This window comes from Eutrigla gurnardus, assembly GCF_963514095.1.
Source record: "Eutrigla gurnardus genome assembly, chromosome: 14".
NCBI classification, from domain to species: Eukaryota; Metazoa; Chordata; class Actinopteri; order Perciformes; family Triglidae; genus Eutrigla; species Eutrigla gurnardus.
Window position 1 is genome coordinate 18,382,013 of NC_139937.1, and position 25,532 is coordinate 18,407,544.

A 25,532-nucleotide genomic window follows, 5' to 3' on the forward strand; every position below is an offset into this window, starting at 1 on the left:
AATGACTTTAGTGTAATGAAATAATCTGTCAGGATTATTACAGCAGGAGGGAAATGCCGTACAAACACGAAGCTGCTAATAACAGATAAGCTGTTCAAAGGGTCACTTTACTAAGAAACTGTTTCACGTGGCTCCTCCAGCAAGATTTAATCCCCTTTTAACAATTATTATTCAATTTTCCATTATCAGCTGAAAATCTCTCAGTGGTTCCCACACTGTGGTGCATTCATTGTCTGTTTTATAGAGTGGGAAAAATAAAATCTCTTAGCGTATAGTCATCGGATACATTCTTATACAATACTCACATTTTCATTGTGTGGTTGTTTTAGTTTTACATCTGCTTACCTCTATCATGTGCTATATTTCCCACAATGCCTTGTGATATACTTTACTGTGTTGTCCTGCTCATGGTCCGTTCGCTACCATTCAGTAGGCCTGCTGACCACCTTATACCAGGGTTGAGTACTAGAAATCATACAGGTATTTACTATGAATTCTTCCCAACATACCCCCCCTACAGGTGCACCTGTCAGCTGTAGTGATTAGACCACAAACTACTTCTAATACAGTAAGCAGTCTCTTTATTTTAGTTATTTATAGTTATTCCCCTCCTTCAAATAATTCAAGGCTTTTTTTTTTATATATTAAATAATAAATCATCTTTTTTTAAACTTTTAATACCCATCATAAACACACATCTGTAACTTCCCAGTTATATTGAAGTATATATTTTCTTAATTTTTGTCACAGTCTTTCTGTCTCTTGTAGCTTCTTTTTCTCTCCTGCACATGCTTTAATTGAATTTAAACTCATTTATATCTGAGTAGATGTAGGCAAAGTAAAATATTAATCGGAATTGGAATTTGCAAACTAATAAATAAAAGAATTGTGTCCATAAATAATAAACAAGTGTAAAACTATTGGAAACAATCTGAAAAGATGTATATAAATATAAACATATGTTAAATGTACAAACTTGATGTATTTAATAATAATAATAATAATAAAGTTATTTGTTTCACTAACAAACAGACTGAATTAGAAAAGTAATTGCCGGTTAGCCCCGCCCACTACACGTTCCGGCTCGGGGATTGGTCAACGCAAAAATATCACTACCACTTCAATGGAGGGCTGAGCTGTCAATCAAAAAGAGGCGGGCTCTGCAGCTGGAGTATCTTCCTCGAGACTGTTACAGTAGTGGCAGGAGAAAAAAGAAGGAGACCTGGCGGTGGTTAGCTAAAGCCTCACGCGGATGAATTCTCAGCTGCCGCGGAGAAGAAGACGACGTGACAACTTTTTCTGGAAATGGAGGAAGACAACAGCGAGCAGATGAGACCGCTGCTCGCATCTGTAAGTTCCCCTTAAGTGTACCTGTTAGCCAGCGGCTAGCTGTGAATTATCTCAGAAATTGAGACTGGAGGCTTCTTCTTAACATGGTGTCAGAAAGGGAGAAAAGAAAAAAAAAAGCTCCACGTAAAAACTGAGAAGTTTAAAATGTCTGTTTGTGAACGGAGAGGTTATCAACCCTGGTGGGGAAACAACGGCTGGCAGCCGACTTCTTTTGTTTTGGGGGACCACGCTTCTGCCAGGAAGTGAAGTAACGATGCGCGTCCGTTTCTCATCAGAAGTGAAACCGTACGGTAACCCGTTAGGAAATGTGGGGATTGTTGTTACCCATAGTCCCGTCAAATGTGTGTAGCTTCTAAACTACGTTTTAAAAGTCGACCTGAGTCGTAAGCATCTAGCCGTGCATTCGGTATCCATCACATCACGTCCAATAGTCTTTATGATAACATTTCAGAGTGTTTGCTTGGCTCCTATTACTGTCTCTCTCTCTATTGCCGAAATACGCTGCTCTCTCGTTTTGGTATAACCTATTAAATGCTTTATACAGCGGGTTAACTAAGCAAAGTACTGAATGGAGTTCTGTTTAGCTTTGTTTCTCTTGTGTGTGCCAGCAGACGACTTCAGACACATTATCATCACCACAAAAAGTTAATCAAAAGCTCGGTTAAAGCTCTGTCAAACTAATGTTTAAGTGCCCTTTGAGCAAAGCACATGTTCTAATGAGAGGGTATACCCGCCATCACGCTGGATGCTGCTGTAACCATGGAGACGGGACATAAGTTGAGTGAATAATAAAGCCATGCTGCTATCAGCGAGCTCAAGCGGTGAGAGAGAGTTTCACAGGTGAAGATGCAATGATAACAACATACTTGTAACCTGGCATCACCTGCAGTCAATATTATGGATGGACTACAAAATTATTAGTATTATATAAGCATCGGAAATACGATTACCCTTGCACACCCAAACAACAATGGCAGATGAACTGAGTAGAGTTTCTTTTGCTAGTGGTGCACATCTACACGACTCTTCAAGTGCTAATGAAGTTGCTGTGCATCATAAACAACGTACAAACAATGGCGGCCTTGTGCAGCAACTACTGGCTTTCTATCTTCTTCTTCTTTGGGTCAATGTTTTGAGCTTTTTAGGTGGGTTTAGGAGTGGGTGGCGGGTCGTGCACATAACACGTCTTCGTACGTCGGCTTCCCAGCTCTCCTCATTCACACCGAGGTGGGCTCTCCTCTGAGACGACCTTCATTGCTGCTCAGAGGAGGAACCACTCTGGCTCCTTTTACGCTGCCTTTTCGTTGCGGGAGTATCACTTCTTTTTTTTTTTGAAAGGTACTGAAACGCAAAGAGGTGAATCGTTACGCCTCTGAGACGTCAACGGAGGTAGTCACACAGCCGCAACAGAGGCGAGCCGGCCTCTTTGTGAATGGAGCCAGAACAGAAGGCAACATTTTGAAGATGTGTTAAGCAAACTAAAGTTCTTTATAAACCGTGCGATCGCAGCATATCAACCGCTCTCCTTTCTGTGATTACGGTGGAAAAAAGCCTTCTGACACCCCATTCTGTTTCTGGACCTTTCACAATAACGGCACGAGGACAAAAGGAGGGATAATCCCACAATGGAAAGGCAGTGTAAAATGGGCAGTTTTGTGTATCTGTAGTCTGTTGGCGTTGTCGCTGCTCTTTATCACTAACACATGTTAGCAGGCAACTTCCTGTCTGTAGAGGTGAAGCTTTTCTCTCCATCGAAGCTGTCAACAATGTGACGCTGCAGAGCTGATGGAGTTGCTTATTGTTGGTGCAGCTCTCTGTAGGTTTTTACCTCAACAATAAAACAATGTTTATTAGTCTCTTTGATCTGAAGCAGCAGCATGAGGTCAGACATGGTGCTGGAACCTGCCAGGATTAGTGTTTCAGGTTAAATGTGAGGGGTTTCTCAAACACGGGTCCTTCTAAGTCTGGTCCTACAACACTAGACCCCTTCCTGTCATTCAGAGATTATGAATTATGCGTTCAGAAAGCAGAGCTATTCTGATAGTTTGATGCAATTTGACATTTGAGAAAAAATTATCTAGGCCCCCAGTCAAACCTCAAACTGACAATCTGTCAACTTGTAGAGGAAGTAAGTGTAATGGCAGCTCACAGCACACATGTGTGATTAGTATAGTGTTTATCGCCAGTCAGAGGGTGTTTAGACCTGTTGGTCTTGACTTGGGGCCTGTTGGTCCTGTCTTGGGGTCTGTTGAATCTTGTCTTGGGGTGTGTTGAATCTCGACTTGGGGTCTGACTTGGGACTTGATGGTCTTGACTTCAGACTTGTTGGTCTTAACGTGGGACTTGTTGAAGTTGTCTTGTTACTTGACTTGCTGCTTGTTGGTCTTGACTTGGGACCTGACTTTGGACTTGTCTGCCTGGACTTGGCACCAGAGTTGGGAGTTGTTGGTCTTAACTTTGGACTTGATGTCCCAGCTATTTAAGGAAAAAATCAAACTAGTGTATATGCGTCAGTCATTGTCAGAGACAACTGTAAATGTACAGAATTATTAGAGTTTGAAGTTTTAGTTTTAAAAGTACTTCAGGTGAGTTTCAGTTGAGTTCAGTTTTTCTGCTGTTTAAGTCTTTTTGAAAGTTACTTTAAATGTATAACATACCTCTTCCATTACAACCCCCAAGACTCAAACTGTAGATTTTTCTTCAGAGCTGATAAGAGGGGACGTTAGGGCAACCAACTGGTGCTGAACATCTGCCACATGACATTTAAAGTTTGTTCCTTGTGTCTCTGACAGTCGAGGGTTGTGTCTGTATTTGGTTGTTGGTTTGTGGTTTTTGGAGCCCGGAGGAAAGGTCATGTGTTTATACAGTGTATGTTCTCTGTGCTGCTCATGTTGTGGCTTGTTGTTGATTATCATAAGAATTCCAGAGCTGAATGGAGAAGGACTGCTATCATGAACAGGGAGGAACCAGAGTTAACATTGTTGTTTCTAAAAATGGAAAATAATGTGTTTAGTTGTCATGTGTTGGTAGTTGAAGTCAGGTGTTGGTAGTTGAAGTCGGGTGTTAGTAGTTAATGATTTCTGTGGTGTTTCACTTCAGTTGTGGTCAATAAGTCACTGTTCTGCTCTGCTATGTTCTGGTCCATCATAGACCCCGCCTCCTGTATTATCTTCTTCTTTCCTGCTGCCTTTGCAGACTTCCATCCTGCCTTTCGCTCTCAGTGAAGCAACATAGTCTGCTCTAAAATCACAGCATCTGTATTTACATACAGGACCTTAACCATTCATCTTCGACACAGATTTTAAAACGGCGGGGCGTTCACTGACGCACAGTGCTTCTGTTGTTTGGACATTTTCTGAGTGTTCTCTGGAAGTGAATGTGACACAGTGGACTGTGAAGTTATGGGTGACTTTTGGGGAGATATCGCCAGTCAGAGGGTGAACAGAGAACTGGTATGTATCTGCTGCTGGTTATCAATAAAGTTAAAGTAACATTACAGGATGAATGACATGTACTTCATCATGAAACATCTGAGGAAATGAGATGGTTGAACAGGAAAAGAGCTCGGTGACGGATCAGAACAACCAAATACTTCAAATATTAGTACTTGTAATATTTACATAAACTTCCAGTCATTTAGATTTGAGAATTCAACTCAAATATTTGCGCTGTGTTTCCATTTGTTTTCCTCTGGATGCTTTTAATCTGAGAACTGATCTTCCCTTCAGGCCAAAACTTATTTTTAAGCTGAGTTTCTCCACCATGTTATCTCTTCTGGTTGTTTCTTTCTCCAGTTGTCTTCTTTGGTTCCTCTTCCATGTCTGATGAATCATTGTCTAAAGATTGGCTTCAAGCTGCAGGTCTAACTTCAGAAAGCTTCATAAATGATAGACAATCAGATCTGAAAAGTGATCAGATTTATGTTCACATATTTTATGACGTCATCACCCAATCAAAAAAAAAATTAATAAATGAAAATATAGTGGTTCAGTCTCCTGGCTCAAACGTCCACTTGGATTCAAAGATGAACTGATTAGAAATTGGAGGTCAAAGGTCAATGCTGACCAGAGCAGGTGATGTTAAAATCACACACCCAGGACAGATAGAGGCCTGCTCAGGTTCTCTGTTCTCTACCTGCTCGGGTTCTCTGTTCTCTACCTGCTCGGGTTCTCCGTTCTCTACCTGCTCGGGTTCACTGTTCTCTACCTGCTCTGGTTCACTGTTCTGCTCGGGTTCTCTGTTCTCCACCTGCTCTGGTTCACTGTTCTCTACCTGCTCGGGAACTCTGTTCTCTACCTGCTCGGGTTCTCTGTTCTCTACCTGCTCAGGAACTCTGTTCTCTACCTGCTCGGGTTCTCTGTTCTCTACCTGCTCGGGTTCTCTGTTCTCTACCTGCTCAGGAACTCTGTTCTCTAGGTCTCCTGTGTCCACTTCATTAAATGTGGGTTGTTGTGGATAAAAGTGGTCTGCTTTGTTTGCTTAAACTGGTCTAGTGATTGTTTACTTGTGTCTTCATGGTTCCATAGGGGGGTCTCTCTCTCTCTCTCTCTCTCTCTCTCTCTCTCTCTCTCTCTCTCTCTCTCTCTCTCTCTCTCTCTCTCTCTCTCTCTCTCTCTCTCTGTGAGTGTGTGTGAGTGATCATGCTGCTGTACAAACAGACAGCAGAGCTACAATCAACTCGTATGGAGCTGCACTTCCTGTCAGACGCACGCACACACACGCCAAAAACAGCGTGTGTGCGTCTGTGTGTCATCCTACTTCCTGCCACTGAACAGTAATCGTTTATTTATTTGGTTGAGTGTCTCAGTCCAGTCCTGATGTTCAGCTCTCAGAGCACTTCCTGTTGTGTTGAATCACCCGTCTCTGGGTGAATCCAGACAGTCTTAGTGTGTCGATGCAGCAGCTGCACAGTTCAGGGGAACCAACCATTTAATCAACATTAAAATAACAAGGAGATGCTGACAGAAGCTTGATTTTTTCAGGTCAGGATTTGAAACCTTAATAATAACCTGAATATTTGTAGTTCTCGACTCCATCTGGTTACATTGAGCTGTGGGGAATAATTATGGATGATCTAGTAAATTTATTTATGGATCATGACATTGGTGGTTAGGTGGTGGTCTAGTGAATCCTTGAGGTCAAACAAGTGTGTTGAACGCTCATAAAACATCTTTGAAACCTGCTTTGTTTACAGACATGTGTCCTTCCTGTTTGTTGGCTGTTGATTCTGTTCTGGTTCTGGTCTGGTCTGTGTGCTGCAGGGCAACGATGAGGAGGCGGTCCTGGACCAGGGGAAGACCAGCTCCAACCTCAACACAAACTTTGAGAAGGAAGAACTGGAGAGTAAGTCCTGTGATCTCTCTCTTCTCTCTCTCAAAATTATGATAATAACACAATAAAGCAGTCTTGTGTCATTTAAAATACTGCAGCCTATTGAGGCGTTTCACAAGACAGTCACTGTTATTTAATTATCTGGTCTTAATGTTACAGCTGCCGTATTAATGTCAGACCTAACAAAGCAGGACAAATTATCCAGCCAATATACACGAATAATATCTTGATCAAACTCAAGCGAATAAAATACACTTTGCGTCTGATGTGAACATGGCGTAAGAATGTCATTTGTTATTTTGACTAACGAGGTCTCAGTACTGTGCTTGGGGTTACAGTTTTTTTTAGATTGCTAAACGACAGCGGACACAACTGAAGTCACATGTGTAAAGCTCTAACCACAGTCTGCGCAGCAGTGGTTCATGTGGACCAAACTCTAGCTCGTTTTTTCATTGCTTGAACTCACTTTTCAAAACTCTACACGCTTCTCTCCTGGCTTTAACCACAACCTGCACAACACTGGATTTACAGCACTTACTTCAAATGCTAAACACACCGCTGCCAAAACTGTAAACCACACATTCAAAACAGAATGATTTCAGACTGGTGACCTTCAAACACTGCAATTTCAGCTGAAAGCCTAAGCAGGTTCGTGAACACATGCTCAGAAAGACTATTTTTTGGAAATGGATCAAGGAAGACAGGTTGGTGGAGGGAGGAGAGTGGCAGGGAGAGCATGGATGTGTGGAGAAGGACATCGAAGAAGACCAAGAGCTGTAGTTTCGGATGAAATAAGGGCAACACTGATGGACCGTCTTGTCAATCAGAGACAGGGTTGAGGGGGCAACCCAATCTGCAAAGAACGCAAGATTAAAGATGGCGTGCTGGCTGATACTGATATTAACAATTCCTCGTGTTCTCAAGAAATGCCAAATTAAAATGAAATAGTTGCACACTGTACCGTTCGAGAGAAACGGTGAACGGGTAAAAGAGCAAATACGAGATAAGATGTCTAAGGTTGCATGCACAGCTATGATGTGAGAAACAGTGTTTTACTTCACTAAAACTGTGAATTTACTGTTTTTCAGAGAGTAATGGAGGTGGAGGCCATGGAAACACCGCATTCATTTGTATTTTAAGATGAAGCTGGGTTTAACTTTGCCAAAACACGTCGCAGAGAAAGGAACATTATAGGTCAGAGGGCCACTGTGGTTCCAGGCCAAAGGGGGGGGGATATCACTATGTGTGCTGCAATGGCCAATGATGGTGTGCTTTTCAACACTCCACTCATTGGTCCATACAACACACAAAGACTTTAAGCATTCCTGGAACAGCTTTACACTCAGCTAGTGCCAACAGAACAGGGGGAACCAGTCAGAAACTGCCACATTTTTGTCATTGTCTGTGATAATGTTGCTTTTCAGCACTCTGCAGCTGTCACAGAGTGGTTTGAAGCACATCGCAGATTTATGGTGTTGTGCTTGCCTCCATATTCCCCCTTCCTCAAGCCAATAGAGGAGTTTTTTTCTGCCTGGAGGTGCAAAGTCTACAATCACCACCCACATGACCAAATGTCTCTATTGGAGGCCACGACTGCCGGATGTGGGTACACGAGTCCAGAGGAATGCCAGGAATGGATTTGGCACTCCAGGGGGTTCTTCCCCGGGTACATGGCAAGAGAGGACATCCGATGTGATGTCAACGAAAACCTGTGGCCTGATGCTGGAGAGAGGCAGGATTAGCCCCACATTTCTGTTATTTTTATGTACCTTGGTAACTTTATTTACTACAGACAAAATAAAAATAGATTTTTAAACAAAGTGCTGATTGTCAGTCCTTCTTGTTTACTATGAAAAAACTGGTATCCATGACGATTGTTCAAAGTGTTTCGCTGCACTGAGCCTGTTTTGAGACGTGTGTGAACAGTTGTGTTGTTTGGAGGGAGTTTTGCAGCTGATGTGAACTGAGGTGACTCTTGGTAATGCAGACTGTGGTTAGAGTTTTGCTCATGTGACTTCAGTTGTGCCTGCTAGCAATCGGAAAAAACTGTAAAGCCGGATCTTAGGACCCTCAGCAACCTTCAGAAGTTAGTCCATAACATTTTTTTTTCAAGGATTTTGGATCAAAAGTTTAGCTTGGTCGTGGTGTCTAATTTCTCTTTTGTGATGATATTAGATCATTTCGGAAAACAGAAGGTTTCCTGATCATCCTAGTGACTGTTAACCCCCTTCAGGTCACAGAGCAGTGTACGTTGGCGTTCACGTTCCTCTGGGTCGAGAGAGTCGAAGGCGTCACCGTCATCGAGGACACCGACATCACCGGAAACGACGGGACCGCACAGACCAGGAGGATGGGCGAGAGTCGCCCTCATATGGTCCGTCCTATATTAATCACGCCCACACACTGATTGTCACCGATTGTTTACCCACTAAAGAGTCAGTTGTTGTGGTTCTGCAGACACGCCATCTCAAAGAGTCCAGTTCATCCTCGGGATGGAGGACACCGACGAAGAGCACATCCCACACGACCTGTTCACCGAGCTGGACGAGATCACCTTCAGAGACGGAGACTTCCAGGAGTGGAAGGAGACGGCTAGGTGACGACACTTTCATTCACAATCTGCTGTGACACTGGGCTGTTATTTAAGACCTGACGTGACTTGAGACTGTGTCTTGGGGTAAAGTTAAGTCTCTGTCTGTGTTTTCAGGTGGCTGAAGTTTGAGGAGGACGTGGAGGACGGCGGTGAACGCTGGAGTAAACCGTATGTGGCCACCCTGTCCCTTCATAGTCTGTTTGAGTTGCGTTCCTGCATCCTGAACGGCACTGTGCTGCTCGACATGAGGGCCAACACAATCGAAGAGATTGCAGGTGAGCAATGTGCACTTAAGAGCTGTCAATTCAACTCGGTGTAGCTATGTCGGTCCGTTCATAGACTGTGTAGCTACTGCCTCTCTTGAAACACAAGGAGCACTCCACATAATGCAGAGTATAACATGAGAAAGAATATGGTTCGATCAGAATGGCTAATGGACCTGCATTTATTTAGTGATTTTCTGGTCTTTCTGAACACTCGAGGCACTTTACACTACATGTCTACATTCACCCATTCATACACTGATGGCAGAGGGGCCACCTGCACATCAGGATCTAATCTAATCTCATTCACACACCCACGGCACAGTCTCTTGCCCAAGGACACTTCGGCATGCGGACTGGGGCCAGGTTTCAAACCACCAATCTTCTGATTGGAGGACGGCTCGCTACCTCTGAGCCACAGCCGCCCCAGAAGAAGGGAGATCACGTTTATGTCGGGATATGCGTCTTCTGGTTTTTAAGATGACAGTCCGCACCTTAATATCCTTATTTATTGGTTTGATGTGACTTTTAAATGATTTCTTACTTTATTTTTGGTTTTAAAAGACATGTAATTCAGTTTGATCTGCTGAGGAAGTTCAGGCTCATCCAATCATTGAGAGTACAATACATTTTTTAATCTGCATCTAACTGACAGCTAACTTAATTATTTTGCACAATGTTCCCTTATTAATGGAGGTTAAATTAAAGAGGACCCAGTGTTGAGCCATGGGGAACATCATGGTGGTCCTGGATGTGAAGTTCCAGACTGAAAGATTTTTACTTGAACCAGGGCTGGGACGTAAATTTCACTTTAATTTGTTTCTTGGTGAAAATCACTCTGAAGTTTTCAAAGTGACCTGAATGCTGTGAAATGTGTGTTCAGACTATGTAACTTGTATTAATCATACATGTACCCACCATTGTCCCTCCTCATGTGTAGACATGGTGATTGACAGCATGCTGGCATCAGGACAGCTGGAGGAGGGCGTTCGAGAGAAGGTGAAGGAGGCCATGTTGAGGCGGCACCACCATCAGAACGAGAAGAAGCTGAGCAACCGAATCCCTCTGGTTCGATCCTTCGCTGATATAGGCAAGAAACACTCTGACCCCCATTTACTGGAACGCAACGGTGAGACCACGGTGCTTCTCGTCATTCTGTACTTCACCTTTTTAAATATATATAAAATATAGATCTGCAGGATGGTCCAATCCTTTAGTTTCCTGGTGGATTGTGTCTCTAATCAAATCTTAAGCATTTTAACGCATTGATGGGATCAGCCTGTAACTACATCTATGGCTCTGTCTGTGGTGCTGATGCATCTGTGGGACTGAGTGTCACCCTTCATTCAGTTTTGTGTTAGATTAAATCTCTAAGACAGGGATTTTCACCCTTTTGAAAGGGACATGTTGAGACTTTGACCATTTTTTAAATAATATTTTAATGATCCTCTCTTGTTTTTTTATGTCATTTTTGTTTTCAAGAACTCCTTTTTGGTTTCCTCTTTCCTGATTGGTCGAGGTAGCAGAGTGATCCGATTGGTGCATGGCATCATGTTGAGTGACTTGTGTTTAGTAGACTGAGGCTTTGCGTATGAGTCGTAATGACTGGATTCTGGATCCGACTGGATGCTGCCTGGGACTCATGTGTGACGAGTTAACATGAACCTATCAGTTAATTAATAATGTTGTCCGGAAGCCTGTTGTTTGCCCTCAGCATCAGCAGTACTGCTGGTCAGCAATAACCTCAACACTTCTGCCGAGTCAGCGAGTAAATAACTAATGCCAACATGTGTCAAGTCGGTGTTTTAATATCCTGACTCATGAATCCTGTCTGTTAGCTAGTGAGGAATTTCAAATTCTGCTGATTAATCCTAAAACTCCATCATGTTGAAACCTGCAGTGAACATAGGGAGCCATCTTATGCAACATGTATAATATACAGCTGTGTGTGTGCATGTTTGTTTTTGATACAGACTTCAAATAACAGCAGTGTTTTATCTCTAACTCTTAACTCCTGCCTGCTGCTCACATAGTTCAAACTTACTCACTTTTAAACAAGCGAAGTGAAGTAACACCTTCAGTGTTTTTTTAGTGATCTGTGAAGGTCTCCTCATCGTCATCGTCGTCTGAGTACTACTGAAGTTACTGAAGCCGACGGGTTCGAAACTTTAATCCTCAGGAAGCAGTCATTGAGTATGACGACTAATGGAACAGAGCAGAATGCTGCGAAGAAAACATGAACTGAGAGGAAATTAAAAGCATCAATAATTGTTTAGTGTGCTCGAGAAGTTAAATCAGTTAACACTTTTTTCTCTCCACTATGTGGCGCTGTAACACTTGTCCTGGTGATGTTGGGACTCTTAAATTAATATACACTGAAAATCATGAGCGTGTTCTAGTCCTGCTCTATGGGGGAAGTGTCCTGAGATAACCTTTGCTGTGATATGACTCTATGAATAACATGGAATTGAATTGAGCAGAGACACTCTTGAAAAAGTGAACCTGTTTCTTTTTTTGATAATGACATTTTCTTTTCAGTTATTTTTCACATTAATAATAAAACCACTTTGTCTGAGGCCTGAGCTTGTAAATACATTTTAAAATGTTAAAACCAATACCAAATTAAATTAAATTAAGGAATACTGGAACTTTTTGGATCACATGATCCTGAAACAATCGAGCCACCATAGGAATCTAATTCTATGAATAGAATAATACTGATAGTATTAGTGGAGCTGATCTTTAACTGAAAATGTGAAGAATCACCAGCTTTAAAAGGAATAAATAGTCAGAAAATGTGAAGAATCACCAGCTTTAAACAGAATAAATAGTCAGAAAATGTGAAGAATCACCAGCTTTAAAAGGAATAAATAGTCATGCACAAAAATAGCCGTGCAGCATTAAAATGTTGATTCAGAGTTTATTATTCATTATGAACGAACACTCCAACTGTTTGGTACAGTCTTAATTTACAACTTAAAGCAATCAAAAACATGTTTTATCTTTAAAATGTAAACTTTAAAGTAGACTTCTGGAACACTGTCCAGTTTTCCATCTTTACAAATGATCTGAAATTGTTCAGGTCAAAGTCTTTAGCAGCCATGTGGTTTAAATCAGATGCTTCTGACTCTCAGCAGTGGAAACCTCAGCTCAAAGTTGTTGTTTTATTGACTTATTAACAGGGGATATTTTTCATCTGCTGTCATGGACCTCACAGAGCACAAGACTAAAATGAAAACACATTTTTTAGTTATTTGAGGACATTTGTAAGCATGCCGAATATTAATCGAATGTTATACTAGTTAATACATCATCCTGTGGTCCAGATGATGACTTGTGCTTTGTGTTGTTCCTGAAGACACTTTCAGGATTAAATAAAAAACAACCATCATGTTAATTTTCTTTCCACTGTATGAATGAATGAATGATGTCTCTGCAGGTCTGCTGGCGTCCCCTCAATCGGCTCCAGGGAACCTCGACAGCAAGAACAGCGAGAGTCGCATCAACGGAGGCAGTCGGGAGAACAGCACTGTGGACTTCAGCCGGGTAAAGACTGCTTCCTCCTACTGCTCTTCTTCTCTGTGACATGAGGTTTTTCTTCAGTGCATTAATCCTGCTTAAAGCAGCGCTGTGATTTATGCAACCGCTTTCTCAATGGAAACGTCTTTGTAAAGGGAAGTCACTTAAATACTGGAATAAACGATGGAAGTAAGAAGATCTTTAACTCTCAATTTCATGGAGCTGGAATATGATTATTTTTTCGTGTCTCGTGATTTTAAGTGACAGAAAACCAAATGGTTGAATAAAACAAGCTGCTGTCAGTCATGTGAGGCTCGTTAGACTAGCTAATTGGTCCGTTTCAACCTGAAGCCAATCAGAGACTCTGTTTGTGGTCTGGACAACGGCTTGTTTGTTTCTCGGCAGGACTGCGACTGTGTTTGTTTGCTGCCTGCGGCCGGCAGAAAGCCTGTCGTAAGTCTGTTCACCTGTCGACCAATCAGTGACGTGCGGTGGTGCTGCTCCGTGTACATGTGTGTACATGTGTGTACATGTGTGTTGTCGTTGATGTTGTATGACTCCCATCCTTTGTGATGCTTCAGTGGCCTTTTGACTAATTGTATTTGAATGTTGCATCATGTTGTCATTACTGTGAAGTAAGTCATGACTCTACTAGAGCAATACGGGATTCTGAGGCAGAAATCAATAAGTTCTATTTATTAGCTGATACAATAACGAATAGAAATACTGGATGGAACTGAATTCCAACAGCGATCGTCATAGTTTAAGTACTTTCATTGGTAATTCAAGTTACTCCAATGCTAACTAACGCAAGGCAAGAATTCGCTTGGCTTTAGGTGTGATGGATGACTTGTAGCGCCCCCTACTGGCTGCTGCTCACACCCCCATACAGACTGCTACGAAAGACCCTCTACAGGCTGCAGTGTTCGGATCAGTGTGTTGAGCCTGTGTGTGTTTTAGGTGGACATGAACTTCATGAAGAAAATCCCTCCGGGTGCAGAAGCCTCCAACGTGCTGGTGGGTGAAGTCGACTTCCTGGAGCGACCCATCATCGCCTTCATCAGGCTCGCCCCTGCCATGCTGCTGACCGGCCTCACAGAGGTGCCGGTGCCCACCAGGTCCACAAAACACACACACACACACACAATGACATGTAGTAACACTGGCATGGTCCTTTTAAACTAACTACTGTGGATCATTCTGTTTTTGCTCATTGTCTTCTTGTCCGTCCAGGTTTCTGTTCCTGCTGCTCGGTCCGTTTGGAAAAGGTCCACAGTACCATGAGATCGGACGCTCCATCGCCACGTTGATGACAGACGAGGTAAGACTATAGGACTAGCATGGATGGAGTGATGGATGGATGGAATTTTGTTACAGCAACAAAACAAATACTAAGAATATTGTGTGTAAAGAGCCCTTGGGATCCTTGAAAGGCGCTATATTCATTTATATTATTATTATTATTATTATTAAGAAATGTCTGATGGGGTGTCTAATGCTCAGCAATAAATGACACCGTTCATCATACACATATATAATTATAATTGACGTGTCTCTCTGCTAGATCTTCCACGACGTCGCCTACAAGGCGAAGGACAGGACCGACCTGCTGTCAGGGATTGATGAGTTCCTGGATCAGGTCACTGTGCTTCCTCCAGGCGAGTGGGACCCCACCATCCGCATCGAACCCCCAAAGAGTGTCCCGTCTCAGGTGAGACCACCACAACTGAGGTCTGATGTGAAACATTTACAGCCGTCTTGTCTGTCCTCAGTTCACCTCCCTGTTTCCTCCTCCTCTACAGGAGAAGAGAAAGATGGCATCGGCCCCTAATGGCTCTGCCCACGGCTGTGACATCACCAAGGAGGCAGCGCATCAGGCAGGACCAGAGCTGCAGAGGACAGGGAGGTGAGACTAAAGAAGACTAAACTAGCAGCATGTTAATAAAGGGATTACAATTAAGTTTAATTGGCACCCTTGAAAACTTGAAAAATTGTAGGCAATGGGACTTGCTTCAGGTTTTTCGAAGGCGTTTCGCCTCGTGTCCAAGAGGCTTCTTGGATTATTTCTGGCATCACCTATTAGAAATGTATGCTTTATATCTGTACCATATCGGCCAGCAAATTGGATATGAATCTCCTGTCCTCTTGTCCATCAGGATCTTTGGAGGTCTGGTAAAAGATATCCAGAGGAAAGCTCCCTTCCTGTGGAGTGACATCAGAGACGCCGTCAACCTGCAGTGTTTGGCGTCTGTCCTCTTCCTGTACTGCGCCTGCATGTCCCCTGTCATCACATTCGGAGGTCTGCTGGGAGAAGCCACCAAAGGAAACATAGTAAGAACCGGACCAGAACCCAGAGTCCTGCTGAAGGGGCTGCCCAACATTACTGACGTGCTATCTCTCTCTCTCTCTCTCTCTCTCTCTCTCTCTCTCTCTCTCTCTCTCTCTCTCTCTCTCTCTCTCTCTCTCTCTCTCTCTCTCTCTCTCTCTCTGTCTCTCTCTCATAGAGTGCGATAGAGTCTCTGTTTGGGGCCTCTCTGACCGGTGTGGCCTACTCTCTATTTGCTGGACAGCCTCTCACCATCCTCGGTAGCACTGGTCCAGTTCTGGTTTTTGAGAAGATCCTCTTCAAGTTCTGCACGTAAGTCTGATTAATCTCATTTTCCATAAACCCCTGCTGGTAGAGTGGAAGCAATGTGGCACTGTCCCACAGGTCTTCATCATGAACTGAGACGTCCTGGTCAAAGTTTCCTTTGACTGTGAAATCGTCTAGGACTGGTTTAATGAAACATAAAATAAGACAAGAAGTCCTAGAATGACCATCAGAGGCCAACAACGTCCCTCATCAAATGTCTTCTCTTGTTTTGTCATGACAATAGCTTACCTGCTCCATTATCTCCTGATTCTTTGTCTCATAGCTGCTAGTAGCCTCTGAGATCTGGTTTTCCTCTGATACGTCTGCGTTGTCTTCACTGATGTGTGTGAAGACAGTGTTGTCATAATGATGTCATACTGATCCTGACCAATGAGATCATCATGCTCATCATGTGTTTTTGGATCAGCTGTGGTCATCTTTCTATTCTCTCTTTTTTTGGGAGTATTGAAAAAGCTTTTTGTATTGAAAAATGTTTTGTAACTATTACATAAAAGCGTTATTTTGGGGGCGACGGATAGCTCAGTTGGTAGAGTTGGCGCCACCAAGATGACAATGTTCAGCATTCCTTAGTCTTCTATCATTGTTAACTGAATATTTAGCGATATTTTGCTAATGTATTTTATTTTTTACTATTATTTCTTGACATTTTAAAGACCAATCTATTGATTAAGAAACTATTTGTTGGTTGCATCCCTAAATGTGTTTGCAGAACAATGTATGTCTTCAAAAGCAACCAGAGACAGATTTATTATGTCCCAGTAAATGTATATGTCAGACACAGTATGCCATAAATCCCAGGATGCATCTGGTTGCATTATGCAAGTCAGAATCCTTTGATCAAGATGGTCAATGTTATGATAAGGTCAATGTTTTGTTTCAAAACTCTAGAGTAGGTTGAACTTTTCAAAGACACCAAAACTGCTATTATGAATTTCTGGTAAATATGTCCAAAATGACACAAAGCATGTGCATTATATTTAAAGATGCAGTCAAAACAACATGTGGAATCTGTGGGGCTTTGTTTTCTTTATTTGAACCAATGAGACTTATTAAAGGAGACGCGGATATGTCCTCTCAGGCCTTTAAGAGTGTTAGACCGTCCACAACCTCACATGGGGAACAGCAGGAAGCCGCTGAAGGTACTGTGGTGGTTGCTGTTGTCCCAGATCTGAGTGTTGTGCCACAGCTGCATGGACAGCTTGTCTCCCGTCTCCAGCAGCAGGGCGGCGCCATTGGATGCCGTGTCGCTGCCCTCGCCAGAGGCCTGCTCATGGGCGATGAGCTTGATCTCAGCGTTGTTCTTGTAGAGAACAGCACTCATGGGGAAGTTGTTGGGAGCGTTGGCGGTGAAACGGATGTAGTAGACGCCACGAACTGGAGCCGTGAACACACCTGAAGGAGGAAGGTTAACAAACACAGTGAATACACCTGGAGGAGGAAGGTTAACAAACACAGTAAACAAACCTGGAGGAGGAAGGTTAACAAACACAGTGAACTGACCTGTCTCAGAGTTGTACGCCTGTCCAATGTTGGTCAGGACATCTTTGTAGACGAGCGGTTTGGATCCTGATGTCGTCTTCTGGAGACCGTTACCTCCAAGAGAAACTGCAAACGCCACCTTGGGTACATCTGAAGAAAAACAGAACCGATGGGTATATACTGTACATTCTAATAAAACAGAAATAACAATGGCATTGACCTGTTGCTCTGAGTTAAAAGTCATTAACATTATATACGCTGTGTATCGGTAGTCTTGACTGTGGTGGCAGTATCAGTAGTAGTGATGGTGGTAGTAGTATCAGTGGTCGTGATTGTGGTACTAGTATAGTAGTGATGGTGGTAATAGTATTGGTAGTGGTGGTTCCATAGAGCAGAAGTACTTCCCTGGAGAAATAAGTACAAAAATACAACACAAATGGACATCCATGGGGAAAGAAGAAGACAGAAACCTCACCCAATTGGAAAACTCTTGGTGCATCCCTAACATTTGGTTATTTTGGGCAGTTGAACATTTTTATTTTGGCCTTTCCTGGCCTGGCGGGGGTTCGATAGCAACGTGCACCGGCATTCCTAAAACATTGTAGGGGAATCACTGTTATCAGAAGAGAGACTGACCTCTCATGGCCTTCAGCTCCCTCTCGGTGGTCTCCAGTCTTTCTTTGACTCCTACAAACACACAGACATGATTACCTGATGAATTACAAGTATTCAGTCTCTAACAAATAGAGGCGGACATTGAGATGTACCCAGGTTGTTTGTCTGAAGCTGTTTCACTGAAGCCTGAAGAGTCTTCAGTTCGGCTTCAGCATCAAACTGTGTCCGAGGTTCCTCCACCCTATAATGCAACGACACAAAGACAAGTGTCCATTTTTAGGAGGTTCGTCCACCCTTGAGCACAAAGACAAGCAGTGTAGTTGGTAGCCTCGTTGGTGTTGGTGGTAGTTGTAGTGTCGGTGTGAGTAAAAGCACTGATGTTGTGATGAAGTTGTGTTGGTGGTGGCAGTAATGGGGTTAGTAAAAGTTGTGGTACTAGTGGTTGTGATGTTGGTGGTAGTAGTAGCAGTGGTGTTTTTGGTAGTAGTAGTGATGTTTGTGGTAGTAGTTATAGAAGTTCTGTTGGTAGTATTTGTTTTGGTAGTAGCAGTAGTAGTAGTGAAGTTGGTCGTAGTAGTAGAAGTTGTTTGACACACTTGTGGTGTCAGTAGTAGCCTAGCCAGCCTCCTCCTCTCTTTCCTCATTTTTATGGACAGCTTCTTTGTTGGAACACCCCAACAACAAATTGTTTCCATAAAATTCTACGCCACTGTGCATCACATCTAATGTGTAGGATACCGATGATCATCATGCACCAGCACAAATGCCACCACAAAAATGGTCTCATATGCATATGCTATAGTAACACCTGAGTGGTCCTCACATGGGGTACAGCAGGAAGCCACTGAAGGTGCTGTGGTGGTTGCTGTTGTCCCAGATCTGAGTGTTGTGCCACAGCACCATCTTCAGCATGTCTCCTGCCCCCAGCATTAGAGCGGCGCCATTGGATCCCGTGTCACTTCCCTCGCCGGATGGCTGCTCGTGGACGATCAGCTGGATCTCAGTGCCATTCTTGTAGAGCACAGAACTCATGGGGAAGTTGGTGGGGCTGTTGGTGGTGAAACGGATGTAGTAGACGCCACGAATCGGAGCCGTGAACACACCTGGAGGGAAAACCAAGGTTACAAGGTTCTCCAGCTTCTCCTTTTGTGCTTTAATATATGTTTATATTCTACTCATCATCAGTGGATGAAGCAAGACTTCAGTCAGGTTTTATTTGGAACATTTTCTGGACATCCAGTGAAGATCTGCAGGAAATGTGTATGGAATCTTGTGTCTTACCAGTCTCAGCATTGTAAGCCCCGCCCACGTTGGTCAGGACATCCCTGAAGATGAGGTCTTTGTTGCCGCTTGTTGTCTTCACAAGGCCATTTCCTCCCAGTGAGGCAGCAAATGCAACTTTAGGTGTTTCTGTAAAACAAAATAATGCCCTCTAGTTTTAGGCAGTCATTTATAATATCTGGGGCATGTTCCATAAAGTGAGCTATGAAAAGTCGGACTCAAAGTCCAAAACCTGACTGAACAGAAATCAGCCCGGCTTATTAGTTAAACTAGCATTATAGAATGAGTCCCTGGTGTTTTCAGACAGCAGTATTTACAGCTCCTTTTCTCACCTCTGACTCTCTTCAGTTCCCTCTCAGCTGCCTCCAAGCGTTGATTCATCGCTGTTGACGAGTCGAGAGAAGAAAGTTAGAAACAAAGTGAACTCTTTCCAACAGCAAATCTCACAGTTTAAAGTTACAGGAAAGCAAAGAGAGAAGAAAATAAACAGAATACTAATAATTATATTATTTCGACCAAATAATTTGATATTGTCATATTCATTTATGGTGTGATTTCCAGGTCTTGGCTTGAGAACACAGTAACAGGTTAATCTAGTCATGTTTTCTAAGAGACCTGATGGAGAGGAGAAACTGAACCTTGAGTGACTGCCTTCGATCTGCTTCACATATTCTGTCATTATCCGACATGGTGTCCGTTCACGCTGTCCAGTCAGTCGTATGAGATGCAGACCCACCTTGTCCTTCGGCCTTCAGCTCCTCCAGGGCGTCCTGAACCATCTTCAGCTCGGTCCGGCTGTCGACAGGCTGAGCTGAGCCGAACCAGGTCAGGCAGACCAGGGTCACCAGCAGCAGTACGAGGATACAGCGAGACATGATGAGGGACGTGATGAAACACTGGGAGGCTGCTGCTCTTTATAGAGCCAGTGTTGACTGAAGGGACGTTGATAGCTGCTGCTGCAGACTGAACCCAGGTCGAAAGGACACTCTGGTCTGCAGCGCTGCATTCAGGATCACCTCACTCATCAACACGTTGCTATGGAGACGCCACTACAGTTAATTAAATGACTATGACCGTAAACCTAACTTTAGCAAAGACATGTATCTTGCTAGATCCAGTGAATCCAGCTTAGGGAAATTCACCTAGCACCTCTGGATGATGAACCCAGACAAGACAGCATTTGGTTTCCAGGCTGGGACAACATGTACAAAACGGCAATAGTGGTTATTTCAGCCATGATGGATGAAACCTGGGTGGTGTTTAGTTAGTAAGTACTCCTTAGCTTTAATGTCACATTGTTCAGCTGCTCTTCTTTGACGTCTCTGCAGTCAGCTCGGCCTCTGACCTTTGACCTCCGTATTTTTTGTGTGTTTATTTGACAGTAAACAAACATTTAGATAAACCTAAATGTTCTGAACATCTGGTTACTGATTGTTGAGTATTGAGATGAGTGCTTGGTAATTCCAGAGGGCAGACCATGTTATCGGACAGACCACCGGAGTGTGGAAACAGTCTCACTGAGTTCATCTCACATCAGGTCAGTTTAAATGATAAGTTACAGCGGATCAATGAAAAACGATGAAAAACTTTTCAAATCTATCTCAAAACTTCACATTCCTGCTGATTACATCATCCGTTAGCTTCTAGATAGATTTCTCTCCAGAACATTTTAAAACTTAAAAATGTTTTTAAAAAAATTTAAACTTACATTTAAAATGTAAATGTTAAACTTAAAATTTTATTTAAAACATTTAATTTAAAACTGAAAAAAACTTCAACTTTAAACTTAAAAAAACTTCCGGTCCCACACAACAATATTATCACCTAATCAAAATACACAAACTAACTGTGTCTCTGCCCAGACATAAGCCTCTTACTTTCTGTTGTTCCGACGTCTCGCCATGTTAAAGCCCACTCAGCACGGTCCTGGCTGAATCCTGGCTCGTCAGGCGGTAACAGCGTGCTGGTTTCCACGGCAGCAGCGGGTAAAGCCAACTGGAGTGGAAGGCCCGTCTGTTGTTCCCAACATGAGGCCTAGAGTCCCGACATGAAGTTGAACTTAAATTACTGATGTGACTCTCCCATCTGTTCTCAGTGACTACGGTCTGTGTTACCTGTCCCTGAGGACCAGTATCGGACTCTGGACCGCCTTCCTCTGCCTTCTGCTGGTCGCCACCGACGCCAGCTCTCTGGTCTGCTACATCACCCGCTTCACCGAGGAGGCCTTTGCCTCCCTCATCTGCATCATCTTCATCTACGAGGCTCTGGAGAAGCTGGTTCACCTCGGAGAGCTCTACCCCGTCAACATGCACAACCAGCTGGACAACCTCACCTTCTACAGGTAAGACCGGATCGGAGGCAAAGGCCTAGTTGTTCTCCAGTGACTCACATCTACATGTTGCCGCTGTCTTACAGGTGTCAGTGTTCTCCGCCTGCAAACGCCTCCGCTCAAGTCCTGCAGTCCTGGACCAACAAAAACCTGAGTTCAGGAGACATCCAGTGGGACGAGCTGTCAGTGAAGGTCTCACATCAAACACACAAACAGCGCAAAGCTGAAAACTGTATTATTGTTCTATCGGTGGAGACGGATGACTGGCATTTTCTGTAACCAGCGTACCATTACAAAACCAAGCTAGCTAACTTGCTAACTGTCTGCTAGTTGACTGCTTTAATGTGTCACTTGTTCCATAAAATGCTGTGAACAAAGTAGTGAAACATATCAGATTGAATGTATTTTCTGTTCATCATCATAATAATAATAATATCTGGCTGATGTTCAGTCATTGAGCTTTTGGTTTTAGTGAACAATGACAGATGTTCAACTTTGTAAATAAAATGATGTTACATTTCCACAGAATCAAATTTACAAACCGCATTATTTAATTCTACTCTAAACATCGTTGGAAGAAGCTCAGTGAGTCTAAAACTGACTTTGTATTTGTAGAAAAGCATTGGAGGATTTCCCATTCATTTCAATCCAGTCAGAGCACAGCAGCATCTAGTGGGCTTTAGAAGAACTGCAGTGAGACATCTGTCCGTCTCTCTCTGTGTGTCTCCAGGACTGTCTGAATCTTCACGGGGAGTTTGTGGGTTCGGCCTGCAGTCACGATGGTCCCTACGTCCCCGACGTCCTCTTCTGGTCCGTCATCCTCTTCTTCACTACCTTCTTCCTGTCCGCCTTCCTCAAACAGTTCAAGACCAAGAGATACTTCCCCACCAAGGTACCAGACAGGACGCAGGTCTAAGCAGGACACAATCATATGTCTCGCTGTGTAGCTGCTTATTTCTAATCAACTATTTGCCTCATCTTGTGCTTTAAACATCAACATGTCTCTTATAAACTCACGATGTTGGGCTGGTCTGTCCGTTTTTAAACTGCTGGCCCCTCCGACAGTCATTCAATCTCCTGAAACAGTTTTCATAGTCATCATTATGTTCTTTAGTTATTATCTCTGCCAGGAGATAATGAAAGAGAATGTTTGTGTCTTCAGGTTCGATCCACCATCAGTGACTTCGCCATCTTCCTCACCATCATGATCATGGTGTTGTTGGATTATCTGGTGGGAATTCCTTCACCCAAACTCAATGTACCCGACCGCTTCGAGGTAACACGTTTGTTGTGTCATATGAAATAAATCCATACTCTTTTAATAGTAATTGAAGCTGCAAGCAGGGATGAACCTTGTAGGAAGCAGGAGTGCAACGATGCCTCCCTGAAGGTTTCATGTGTTATGAAAGTGGATTTTGATACATTTTCATAACTTCAAGCTTAGATTGCATGGATGAATTGTGAATCTGTAGGAGGAGTTTGTTAGAAAACGGTGTGTAAAAGGTCAAATTCAAAATGGCTGTATGGCTATATTTGGGTACACCTCCAAGTGGCTTTTGGTGCGTCTCCACAACTAGACCGCTCTGGAGGGAAAAGCTAGTTAACTGACCTTTTTTTGTTTTTGTCCTTCAGCCAACGTCCAACACTCGAGGGTGGCTCATCTCCCCGTTGGGACCAAACCCCTGGTGGACGCTGCTGGCCGCTGCCGTCCCTGCTCTGCTGTGCACCATCCTGATCTTCATGGACCAGCAGATCACCGCCGTCATTGTGAACAGGAAGGAGAACAAACTCAAGGTAAGGACAGCAGACCATTCTAAAGGTTTGTCTCGTGACGGAGCAGCTCGGTGATGGACAGCGTTTTGGTTGCAGAAAGGCTGTGGCTACCACCTGGACCTTCTGGTGGTGGGGGTGATGCTGGGCATCTGCTCCATCATGGGCCTGCCGTGGTTCGTGGCGGCGACCGTGCTGTCCATCTCCCACGTCAACAGTCTGAAGCTGGAGTCTGGTTGCGCGGCGCCGGGCGAGCAGCCAAAGTTTCTGGGTATCATCGAGCAGAGAGTCACCGGCTTCATGATCTTCGTGCTGATGGGCTGCTCCGTCTTCATGACCTCAGCCCTCAAGGTGAACATCACAGCTGTGGTCCTCAGGGAGATGGAGGACACCCTGATTGTGCTTGAAGACCCGTCTATCCAACTGATAAATGTCTCTTAAGACTTGTATTTATGCCCTACTGTTCTTCAGTTCATCCCCATGCCTGTCCTGTATGGAGTCTTCCTCTACATGGGAGTGTCCTCACTCAAAGGCATTCAGGTCTGTCTGTGTCAGTCTGTCCATCTGTCCTGCTACAGCCGCATCAGTCTGTGTCTCTGATGCCTTGTCCATCTGTCCATCCTGCAGCTGTTCGACCGGATCAAACTGTTCGGCATGCCTGCCAAACACCAGACGGACCTGATCTACCTGCGCTACGTCCCCCTTTGGAAGGTCCACGTCTTCACCTTGGTGCAGCTGTCCTGTCTCATTGTCCTCTGGGCCATCAAGGCCTCAGCAGCCGCTGTCGTCTTCCCAATGATGGTGAGGCAAATGGCGAGGGACAACCCAGAGAGCATGTTTTTATCGTAGTGACACTTTGACCGGTCGCTTCTTGCTGTGCAGGTCCTGGCTCTGGTCTTCATCCGAAAGCTTCTGGATTTCTGCTTCACCAAGAGAGAGATGAGCTGGCTGGACGACCTGATCCCAGAGAGCAAGAAGAAGAAGGATGACGACAAGAAGAAGAAGGAGACGGAGGTGAGATGCTAAAGAAGCGGTGTTTGTTCTGCAGATGTACAAGCCAATTAGTAAGTAGCCAGGTCTGGAGATGAACAAGCTAGCTAGCCAACTAGCCAGCTATGAAGAACTGAAATCTTAACGACAACGTTACTCTGCTTCTCTCCTCTCGACTGTATGTTTTTTCCAGGACGCTCGGCGGATGCTGGAAGATGTGGATGTTGAGCCGCCATACAACCTCAACTTCCCAATCACAAACCTGAAGGGGCGGTGAGTGGCTGACATCAGAACACTGTGGACACTGTGGACAGAGAGTAACGTCATGTCTCTGTGTGTGTGTTTGTGCAGCGTGGACCCATCAGAGGTCAACATCTCCGATGAAATGGCCAAAAGTGGCATCTGGAAATCAGTTTCCATGAACTCTGACAGTAGCAAAGCTATAAAACGCAGCAACAGGTACGGACGTTTAAGTGTAAAGTATTTGATTTCTACATGTTTTAAATATTCATAGTGACTGCCCTCTACTGGTTGAAACCAGCTATTCCGATTTCATGTTGCTGTTATATGGAGGCATCTTTAGTCACAAACAAAGAGTGATTGATGGATGTCATGATATTATTGGTTTAAATTAGTTGGTACTAGCTGATGAAAGCAAGGTTTAGTTCCTCTTTAAGTGGTTATGTGGGAGTCGTTCAATGTGCAGAACTTGTATCGATAGATGAATAAAATAAAACGACGTTGTGGTTGTTTCAGCCGGGAGAAGCTACCGAGTGTCCAGATCACCGTGGAGAACGAGGGCGATCGGAGACTCGTGGATGCGGAGACGTCATTATGATGCACCTGTTGGGGGAAGAGGCTGCTGATGGGACGCCATCCCCTCCGAGGTGAAAGGACGTGGGACAACCAATCAGGCTTCACCTGGTTTTCTCCCACTCAAGTTTTATTTTCTCATCGTTTTATGGTGAAACACAGAGACTCCACCACCGGGAGCAAATATGGCCGCCACTTGTTTCACTCAGGCTGTCTTCTGCTGCGCTGTGATTGGCTGCTGAAGCTGCTGAAAACACCTGAAGTTTAAATATTATCATTTTAAATGTTTCTGTTTTCATAAAGCAGATGAGGTTTTTACTGAATCCATCATGCTGGTCTAACTTGTATACATGTGTGTGTGTGTGATCACCTTGTTGCCTGCAGCCGACTGATCCTTTCAATAAAATCAGTTTGAAGATGACGATCTTTAATGATTCAAAGGGATCTCAGCTCGTTGAAGGAGTTTTTGCTGAAGATCTGTTAATCTTCCGTCAAGATATGTCTTTCAATAATCACATAATGAATCCACGAACATGAAATAATAAA

At 43.8% G+C, this 25,532-nt stretch overlaps 2 protein-coding genes and 1 long non-coding RNA gene across 3 annotated transcripts; 2 read left to right on the plus strand and 1 right to left on the minus strand.

Annotated features, from left to right (window-relative positions):
- The first annotated feature begins 1,173 nt into the window (after positions 1 to 1,173).
- On the plus strand, positions 1,174 to 25,405 carry LOC311023870 (sodium bicarbonate cotransporter 3-like). Its single transcript, XM_084025975.1, has 25 exons — positions 1,174 to 1,350; positions 6,612 to 6,693; positions 8,915 to 9,055; positions 9,139 to 9,277; positions 9,389 to 9,549; positions 10,478 to 10,666; positions 12,977 to 13,083; positions 14,017 to 14,174; positions 14,290 to 14,377; positions 14,621 to 14,767; positions 14,859 to 14,962; positions 15,213 to 15,387; positions 15,561 to 15,694; positions 21,180 to 21,425; positions 21,500 to 21,605; positions 22,144 to 22,305; positions 22,576 to 22,689; positions 23,046 to 23,207; positions 23,283 to 23,534; positions 23,655 to 23,723; positions 23,811 to 23,984; positions 24,066 to 24,197; positions 24,367 to 24,446; positions 24,525 to 24,632; positions 24,930 to 25,405. Exons 1-25 carry the CDS (start codon positions 1,306 to 1,308, stop codon positions 25,009 to 25,011), a joined length of 3,357 nt encoding a protein of 1,118 aa, XP_083882101.1. The 5' UTR covers positions 1,174 to 1,305; the 3' UTR covers positions 25,012 to 25,405.
- On the plus strand, positions 6,713 to 8,501 carry LOC311023891. The gene is made up of 2 exons (XR_014598249.1): positions 6,713 to 7,691; positions 7,774 to 8,501. It is a non-coding gene; the product is annotated as an uncharacterized lncRNA (long non-coding RNA).
- LOC311023879 (complement C1q tumor necrosis factor-related protein 4-like) lies at positions 16,727 to 20,022 on the minus strand. Its single transcript, XM_084025989.1, has 8 exons — positions 19,821 to 20,022; positions 19,417 to 19,467; positions 19,085 to 19,213; positions 18,627 to 18,906; positions 17,956 to 18,044; positions 17,825 to 17,875; positions 17,210 to 17,338; positions 16,727 to 17,101 (listed from the first exon to the last, which is right to left on the minus strand). Exons 1-8 carry the CDS (start codon positions 19,957 to 19,959, stop codon positions 16,818 to 16,820), a joined length of 1,152 nt encoding a protein of 383 aa, XP_083882115.1. The 5' UTR covers positions 19,960 to 20,022; the 3' UTR covers positions 16,727 to 16,817.
- Positions 25,406 to 25,532: the final 127 nt, after the last annotated feature.